The sequence below is a fragment of the Cynara cardunculus genome, unplaced genomic scaffold (assembly GCF_001531365.2).
Source record: "Cynara cardunculus var. scolymus isolate 2C unplaced genomic scaffold, CcrdV1 Un_Scaffold_5666, whole genome shotgun sequence".
In the NCBI taxonomy this organism is placed as follows: domain Eukaryota; kingdom Viridiplantae; phylum Streptophyta; class Magnoliopsida; order Asterales; family Asteraceae; genus Cynara; species Cynara cardunculus.
The window spans coordinates 7,934-18,260 of record NW_020202523.1 but is presented as its reverse complement, the minus strand read 5'-3'; the positions used below and the strand labels follow the sequence as shown (position 1 = coordinate 18,260).

General features: G+C 32.7%; 2 protein-coding genes across 2 annotated transcripts; both read right to left on the bottom strand.

Moving 5' to 3' along the window:
* Window positions 1–5,485: 5,485 nt before the first annotated feature.
* LOC112504463 lies at window positions 5,486–6,061 on the bottom strand. Its single transcript, XM_025108404.1, has one exon. It carries the CDS (start codon window positions 6,059–6,061, stop codon window positions 5,486–5,488), a length of 576 nt encoding a protein of 191 aa, XP_024964172.1.
* A 100-nt stretch (window positions 6,062–6,161) lies between these two features.
* On the bottom strand, window positions 6,162–8,061 carry LOC112504462. Its single transcript, XM_025108403.1, has 2 exons — window positions 6,859–8,061; window positions 6,162–6,776 (listed from the first exon to the last, which is right to left on the bottom strand). Exons 1-2 carry the CDS (start codon window positions 8,059–8,061, stop codon window positions 6,162–6,164), a joined length of 1,818 nt encoding a protein of 605 aa, XP_024964171.1.
* Window positions 8,062–10,327: the final 2,266 nt, after the last annotated feature.

The window sequence follows — 10,327 nt, the reverse complement described above, 5'->3', positions numbered from 1 at the left end:
ATATATATATATATGTATATATATACGTTTAATTTTATAAATACGTTTTGTTATATATATATACACATTGACTTTTGTTGACCGGGCCGGCCCGGTCCTATAACCGGTTACATAACCGGTTCCGGTCTTAACCGGTCTCGGTCCTAGAAAACGTTAAAATTCATAACCGGTTCATAACCGGCGGTCCACAACCGGTCCATACCGGTCCCGGGCTGGTTCAGGTCCCTCTTCAATCCCGGTTCCGGTCCTCCGACGGTTACGAGCCGGACCGGGCCCATTTGGCCATCTCTATGGGCGGATGCACATGGAGACCATTGGGGTCCTGGGCCCCCAACAAAAAATTGTTTAGAAAGCCCAACTTTTTATTTTTTATTTGTAGTTATTAATTTAATTTGGTTGGGGCCCAACAATAAAATTATGAAGTCCCCTCCTTGGTCTTTCTCCTTCACAGTTCACACGGTAACAGTTTACGCCTTCACCTTCACAGTTCACGTAGTCTGCTTACCTACTCCAGTCTCTAATTTGATTTGAGTAAAAATTTTGATTTCTAAATTCCAATATTTAATTTTGAATGACTTTGATTTTGTTGTTTGCTTCACAATTGATGATTTGGTATTTTGGTAAATGTTTTATGTTAGGTTAATTTTGCAATTTTATAGACAAATAGAAATGTCAGGTTAATTTTGCCAATGGAAATGTTAGGTTAATTTTGCAATTTTGTGTTGAAAAGCAGTACGCAAGACAATTAAAGATCCAAGTGTTATTTGTGAATTATATGATCAGGCAGAAAGAATAATTCCTAGTTGGTAGTTCTCCTTGGGTGCTCATCTTAAGAAGAGTACTAAAAGATTAAAAATAAGCCTTAGAAATCACTCTTCACCACATCATTGCATTTCAGTAAGCAGGATACTCAATACCACATATGAAAAGGTAAATATACAAGTCATATTCACTCAACAAATATAAATTGTAGGGTCAATGCCTAGCTTATTTCAACCGATCAATTATCTTTATTCAGTTAACCGAATAGTTTAAACCTGAAAATAAAAACCCGAAACCTTTTTGATTCGGACGAATTGTTCGGTTTCGAAATTTTTTCGACCCTTCTAAGTGTGCTCCAATCATAATAGTTTCTAGATCCCATATATAATGTACAAACTTAACCCTACACATTGTCCAATGAAATCACGTGGGTGATGGAGCCTCTACTTTTACTTTTTGTGATGGGTGAGTGAGGCACTTTTACTTTTTGTGATAGGTGGCTTTTTTTGTGATTTGTTTTTGGAAAAAAAACAAATTTTAATTCTGAGCATCTTTTTTAATATTAATATTTTTGAAAAAAAAAATCTATTGCTAAACACCTAAACGACCTCGTTTCCTCACAAAAAAAATTACTAAACGGAAGACTTTTTACTTATGGATATTTTCTTAGAAAATTAGTTGCTAAAAGGGTAATTCGTTACAAAAGTTGGTGGTTAAATTGTTAGTGGAAAACTCAAGTCAGTGACAGATTACATTTCTGGGAGATTGGTATTTTCTTGAAAACATCAGATTCTATTCGATCCATTGGTATATTCTTGAAAAACTTCAGTATCTATCAGAACCATATGTATTTAGTGGGTGATTCGTCACCAAAGTTAGTGGTTAAATTGTTGGTGGTAAACTCAAATCAGTGACGGATTACATTTCTTGGTGATTTGGTATTTTCTTGAAAACATAGGATTCTATCGGACCCATTGGTAGATTCTTGAAAAACATTGGTATCTATCAGAACCATTGATATTTTCTGGGTGATACGTCGGTGATTACAGACGGAAATTTTACTAGGTGATTTTTTATGGGTAAAAGTAATTTGTTTTTAGTGGGATATGGGCAATAGGGGTGCTCAAAAACCCGACCAACCCGATGAACTCAATCTAACCTAACACGAAATAACTCAACCCGAAGCAACCCGATGTCTAATCGAGTTGTAAAATTTTTAAACCGTAGGTACTGGGTTGATATTAGGTTACTATTATTTGAACTCAACTCAACCCGATGAACCTGATATCATTTTATTTATTGGATTTAATATGATTGTTGAATTTTTATTAATATATGCATTAGACAATAATACTATCACGTACGCTCTTCATATACACATCTTTTCAATTTATTCATATCTCTATATAACTCATTCGTATATATGTTCAGTAATTTTAAACATATATACGTAAATTAAGAAAATTAACTGAATGTGATATACGTAAGAATGATAGATAATTTGTATCAAATGGTTGATGAAAAATAAATTATGAGTAGAGATAATAACATATTCAAGGTTAGAAGAATATTCTAATGTCCAAAGTACCAATCCGACTAACCCGACCAACTCGTACGGTTTGGGTTGGGTTGGGTTGCACTTTCGTTTGGGTTGGATTGGGTTAAGATTTTTCAAACCACAAGCATTGGGCTGAATTGATCAAATGTCTTCAACCCGATCAACCCAACCCATGAGCACCAATACAGGGGCGAAGCCAGAAAATTTATCTAGGGTGTGCCTAAAAGTTTATGTCTTTTAATAAATACTTGTCCTAAAAATAGCTGTAGAAAAGAGTTGAAAAACATGAGTGAGCTCAATAATATAACTAGAAAATAATAAGTGTATTTAATAAAATAAGACGTGTTTATTTTATAACCTTTTAAAAATTTGGCATTTATAAAGGAAGAAAAAAAAATTGATATAAATACAGAAAATTTCAAGGTGGTGATTTACTTTGGAAACTATTTCAAATTTTATTTTTAAAGTTTGAAGGGGATCCAATTTCCCCACTGGCTCCAAAGGTGGCTCCTCCCCTATACCAAATATAGAGAGAGAGGGGTGAGTTATTATACAACCCTTTACATTTGTATAACCAATACAACTCAATCTTAACCGTCCATTTAATTTGATGAATATATGATTTTATAGAAGTTTTGATTATTTCCTAATATAAAGTATTAATCATAATTAATGAACTATATTCATATTCCATAAATATTCAAATCATAATAAATTAACTCTCATCATTTCTATAAATATCTTAATTAATTGGGTTGTAAGGGTTGTACAAATACACAAGGTTGTAAAAGAAATATACCATATATATATATATATATATATATATATATATATGAGTTCGTTTTTAAAATGCAACACATCACATTTGTATAACAAATGCAACCTAATATATTGAAATGTTTATTGAAATTATGAGAGTTCATTGATTATGATTTGAATATTTATGGAAGATGAATAAAGATCATTAATTACGATCAATATTTTATATTAGAAAACAATCAAAACTTTAATGAAATCACATATTAATCAAATCAAATGGACGATTGAGATTGAGTTGTATTAGTTGTACAAATGTAAAAGTTTGTATAATGACCCATCATATATATATATATATATATATATATATATAATAACATTTTTTCATTTTGGTTTCTTACAAGTTACAACACTTTGGATTTTGGGTTTTCAATAATGGAGGTAATATTTAAAAAAATCCAACCAATCACGGTAATTTGATAGATTACGTTTTTTTTTAATGAATAAATCTTTAATTTTAAGAGAAAATTGAATAAATATATCCTTAATTTTTTTAAAATCAAGGAAATGTAATCAACTTTTATATTTTAAACAGTTAAGTTTCTAAATATATTTTTGAACCAAGTCCTAGTATATCATTTCTTCGAAAATGTATTTAGATCGATAACAAGTACAATAAACCAGTTATAAAAGATTAAACATTACTTTTTTCAGATTAAAATGGGATTGATAAGAGAAACTAATGATTAGTTATTAGATTCAAATGACAATTACATGATAATAACAAACAAATGTGTATCAAATGGTCTTTGTCTTAGCAGTATCGTAGTCTTTGGCCTTGTAAGAGGTCATGGGTTCAAACATCACCAAATGTGAGGTGGATGTGTGAGTTTATTTGTTGCATTGTTGTATATAATTATTATATATACTTATAAAAACAAATGTAATTGTCATTTAAAGATGAAAATAAATAAAGATTAACGAAAATGACATGATTTTTTGGTTTTTTTAGTTTGTTGTATTTTAAACTTTTTTCTTCGATAAAAACCATTTTTTTCATGGATGATTATATATATATATATATATATATATTGCTTGAAAATACATGATACGTATAAAAATATGTACATATATGCGTACCTAAATATATGTAAATATGCGTACGTATTTAAATACGCACACATATATACGTATAAAAATATGTACATAGATACGTACATAAATAGACGTAAATATGCGTACGTATTTAAATACGTACACATATATACGTATATATGTTAAGTTTCATTTACTTTATTTTATACGTAAATATATATGTGTTGTTTAAAATACATATATATATATATATATATATGTGTGTGTGTGTACATACATACGTACGTACATAAATAGACGTAAATATACGTACGTATTTAAATACGTACACATATATATGTATATATATTAAGTTTCATTTACTTTATTTTATATGTAAATATATATGTCTTGTTTGAAAATACATCTATATATATGTACATAGATACGTATGTAAATAGACGTAAATATGCGTACGTATTTAAATACGTACACATATATACGTATATATGTAAAGTTTCATTTACTTTATTTTATACGTAAATATGTGTTGTTTGAAAATACATATATATATATATATATATATATATATGTATAAAAATATGTACATACATACGTACGTAAATAGACGTAAATATGCGTACGTATTTAAATACATACACATATATACGTATATATGTAAAGTTTCATTTATTTTATTTTATACGTATATATATATGTTGTTTGAAAATACATGTATATATACGTATAAAAATACATACATACATACGTACGTAAATATATGTAAATATTTCTACGTATTTAAATATGTACACATATATACGTATGTATGTTAAGTTTCAATTTTTGTACCTATATATATATATATATGTGTGTGTTGTTTTACGTAATGCATCCCTATATATATAAATTTTACCGTAATTTATTCTCGATTTGTTATCGAAATGTATGTATGTATATACATACATACAAAAAAACGTACATACATACGTAAAGATACGTAAATATGCGTACGTATGTCAATACATACACATATATACGTACCAAAATACGTACATACATACGTACATAAATATACGTACGTTTTTAAATACATACACATATATACGTATATATGTTAAGTTTCATTTACTTTATTTTTATACGTAAATATATATGTGTTGTTTGAAAATACATGTTGTTTCAGTTGATTCGTCTATGTATTAATGGTTAAGTTTCATGCATTTCTAAATCAAACTGTCATTTCCTATTAAAACAACAAAGCTACACTTTAAATCGTACATTTACTTACTTAAATCGTAAGTATCAAATACATAGTCTTATGTAGTATCAGGTTCAGACGGACCACAATCGCTTTGGACGACTAACTGATCTTCGACGACTACTCGAACTTCTGTGCGTCGGCTTAGGAGCTGGCATCGGACTCGGACAATTATATCGAAAATGTCCAATCTGGCTGCATCGACTGCAAGTTTTCACTATTGGTTCATCGTCTCGTGACGGGATACGATCGCGGTTACGTGGCCTGCCTGAGTTTTGTATGTCCAAGGGAGGCGGTAGGACGGTCAAACGTTCGTTGGGCAACACATATTCAACTTCTGGTGGAAGGGGAATGACTTCCTCCACGTATGTTGCACGGTAAGAGTCGGAATTGAACCAAACAGAACAGAATTGACTGCAGTCTTGAATATCTAAACTTCGAGCAACATATATCACATGACCGCAAGCTATTCCAGAAAGTTGCCATTGCATGCATGTACAAGTCTTAGCATGCAAATCACACGTTCCTTTCTTATACATGTCGTCAACTTCAAACAACAAATCGCTGATGGGATATACCTTCCAATTTGCGCCCCTATGTGTTCTCTTTTCTAATTTGGCCTCCGCCCAAGGAGTCACTGCATTCATCATTTGCGCTGCAAATATTTGATATCATTAGCATATGTTACATAATCAAACATATAGTGAAAGGATGATTGAATTTACCTTCGTTATGCTGACGTATGAAATACTATTGTTGCAATGTCGCCCGATAAAATTCAACTAACATTTTTATCGGAAGATAGCGTGCAAACCGCGTTACTGAGTTGACGGACTCAGCACTATTGGAAGTCATTGCACTGTAACGCAATCCAGGGAAGTGCGATCGTGCCCATCTAACGTAACCAACTTCCTCAAGATATTGAGCGGCTCTAGGTAGACTATGCCGCATCAAATCCATAGTTGCTTCAAAGTCCGACAACCTGTAAGCTTTGCATGCCTCCCAGAACATCCACTGTTTCCTTTTGTCTTTTGTGGAGGTTAGGCAGCGGTTTTGGCTCAGATGCCGACAACAAAGTCCGTGGTGCGCGTTAGGAAATACAGTTCGTATGGCCAGGTCGATAGAGGCAGCCCTATCAGTTACGAAGGTTAAATTGGGAACATCACTGATACACTGCCTCAACTTACGTAAAAACCATGTCCATGACGGGCCACTTTCTGTCTTCCCCACTCCCATTGCAATGGGTACGATCCCATTGTTTCCATCCATGCCAACCGCTAAGAACATGGTGCCAACGTATGGCCCCTTCAGATGGGTACCTTCCATTATAAGAAGCGGTCTCATGTGTTTTAGAAACGATCGAATCTGCAGATGAACGAGATTAAAAATTTAAACTTCAGAACATAAAATTATAACAATAATTAAAAAATATGACAAAAATTATTACCGAACAACCGAGTGCGACAAACAACATGTCGAATCGTCCAAGTCCATCAACAGCGATCTCTGTCACAGTCCCCAGATTTGTTAGCTTCAGATTGTGACAATAAACCGGGAGTAGGTTAAACGACGATTCATGGGTCCCCCTCAACAGTTGCAAGGCATACATCTTTGCTCGCCATGCTTGGTGGTAGGAGATGCTAATGTTGAACCGTTGGTTCACATCTTCAATGATTTCTTTACCACGGTACACTCTCCTACAATCCTTTAAACTCCCTGTCAATATATGACCCAAAACCTTTTTATTCGCATTACGGTGGTTTGGGTGCACTTGGGACCTTGAACATGGGTGTTCATCGTGGAGCTTCCGTACCTGAAACATACTGGTACCATCGATGGAGACAGCCATTAAACGCCAATCACAGTCCGAATCTGAGTGACACACCACCTCGTACCTGTGTTTGGAAGATTTCTTTACCTTCATCTGAAAATTTTCATGAATGCACTTTAATCCCACTGCGAGCTTCAGTTCTTCCTTCGAGTCAAAGGTTTGGAGAACTTTGACATGGGATGTAGGCTGGTAGGGAATGTTTCCCTGTCTACTTTTGATAACTGGGTCTGGACAAGGTGTTGGGTCGGGCATACCCCAAAAACTATTCCTTACCGGCTGGATTTCTTCAGGATCGGAGTTATCGTCGTCTTCGGGTATGTTCAAAATTTCGGTAGCAACAGAAACATCTTCGGTCATATCTACCTCCCACAAAGGTTTTGACTGTTCGGGAGACCGGATCCGGTACGGGTTGGGAGACTGCATCGGAGACATGTTCAAATCTTGAACAAAATAACTGTCAGGTTGAACAGTAACTTTTTGTTCAAAATATGAATTTCCAGCGGCATCATAAGGGAAGAAGGTGCTTGGATTTTCACCACTGCCCCCACTAGGGAAGAAAGTGCTTTGATTTACACCATAAGCACAACCGGTAGGGAAGAGTGTGCTTGGATCATATGGGTTTGCACCGTTAACGTCGGGGAAGAATGTGCTTGGATTTTCACAGCTTACAGCACCGGGGTAAAAAGTGTTTGGACTGCCTAGGTTTGCACTTGATGGATTTCCTCCATAACCTCCATCGTCGACCACAAATAGTGTCAACATTTCTGGTAAACTTTGACGAATGACTTTGTGGAAGATTACCACATCATCGTCGTCCATTAACTTATATAACGTATTCGTTTTATAAAATAAACTGAAAGGACCACGTAAACTTAACTTTTTCATCACACATTTGATGACCCCATAATACGTTATTGGCGAAGACAAACGTATTACACATGTGGGGGAGCTTATCGGAAGGTACTCTAACACACCATTTATCTCTTGGAATAAACCGCCACTTCGAAGATACACAAAAACATTATCGCTTTGACGTGATTTCATGTTTTGTGATGATTGATTGTGTTTAATGGATTAAGAATTGTAATAATTTATTGTGTTGAAGGGTTAAGGATTGTGAGAATAAAATATATGAGAAGAGAAAATAAAAAAAATGTATGAAAAATTATGAAATAAAAAGTTGGTACTTATAATAAATTGGATCGCCCCCGAAAACGATGGGATGACGTGGATCGCCCCCAACGGCGATTTGGTATTTCCCACAAAATAATTATATAATATAACATAAATAGTAATACATCACATTTGGTCAAACACATTACCCGATTAATTGGGGGGATGCAGCCTGTCAATTCAGACGAGTGATGGATGAATCAGTACTTTTACTATTTGTGATAGGTGATTAAGCCACTTTTACTTTTTTTTTTTTGTTTTTTTTTTTGGGAATAAACAAACTTTAATTATGAACATCTTTTCATTAAAAGATTTTTTTTAATACTAGAAACAAAAATCCATTTTTATAAATAAAAAATTAATGCAAAAACCTTTGTAATCAATTATTTCATAATCTACTCTTATTTATTTAAAATATTTAATAAAAACACTTTATTTAATTTGTCATTTTATTGTCTACGTCATATTTTTTTTTAAACAAAAAAAAATATTTTTTTTAAAGGCAAAAAGGAAGGACAGGGAGAGAGCTTCGGCATGGTCATCACCCTCACCAAGCCAACCAATAGATTAAAAACAGATCCAACAAGAAGCTAGACACAAGCAAATACAAGAGTCCAATACAAAGAACAAAAAATTAAGGAAACAAGACCAAAAAATGTCCACAAAACAAGGCCCAAACCAAAAACAAACAAACCACAGATAAACCAAGAGACTAAATAAGGTAAGGAGAAAATGTCCAACTATCCCAATTAAGAACGAATTTACGATTCCTAGTCCCCATCCATAGCTTGGATAAATTTTTAAACATTATAATAATAGGTTAGTGTTGAATAATCTTTTTAAAAACATCGGATTTTGTTGGACTCATTGGTAGATTCTTGAAAAACATCGGTATCTATTAGAACCATCGTTATTTTCTGGGTGATCCGTCGATTTCTCATCAATTACACGGTTGATCTCCTTGATAATCTTGAAGGCTTTCCTTCCGAGCGTGTGCCTATTTTTGAGAATGAAACAACTACCAACGTCACCAGGAATGCTATTCATGCGTGCATCGATCTTTATTACTTCCAACCAACCCCTAACTTCAGTTGGAACCTCAAGATTGTTGTTTTTGTTTCGGGTTCACGTCGTCATCAAAACCGAGTATTTACTTCCAACAATTACACATCTTGTATTTGTTTGTATAAATATAGAAAATAGTTATATTGTTGAGCTCACTCATGGTTTTCAACTCTTGTCTACAACTATTTTTAGGACAAGTATTTATCCGTATATGCATACCTAATAAAGCCAATTAGCACCCACATACATTAAAAAACTTATTATCAATAGAGATATACATCGGTATACTACGTAAGGGTGTACAGAAAATGTCAAATCGTTCAACCCGGCCCGTTAACAATTCAATTAACTCCAAACTGTTAAACCGTCAATTAACAGGGTTGAAATTAAGTTGGGTTAGCTCAAACCAACCCACCACAATATACATATAACTTCAATAAAAATTTATTTATATATGTACATAATATAGTATAGTCTGTTATATTATTTATATATATATATATATATATATATGTGTGTGTGTGAATTAATAATGTTTATTATATCTATACTATATTATAACGCATTTGATAAAAACTCTTAAAAACCATTTTTTATGCATGAAGTACCGTATATTGATGCATATTACTTAAAATTCATATTTTACAAATAAATCGTGCGTAAGTACAACTTCTTAAAGCTCCATTTTTAAATTCGCGTAACTAACTATAGATAAACATAATTAAATATAAAATAAACATTCATTTTAAATATATAAAATCTAAAATATAATTAAGATAATCACTGAGTTCTAACAGAATAACATAATGTTTAATTATTATATTTATAAAAAATATATATTATTAAA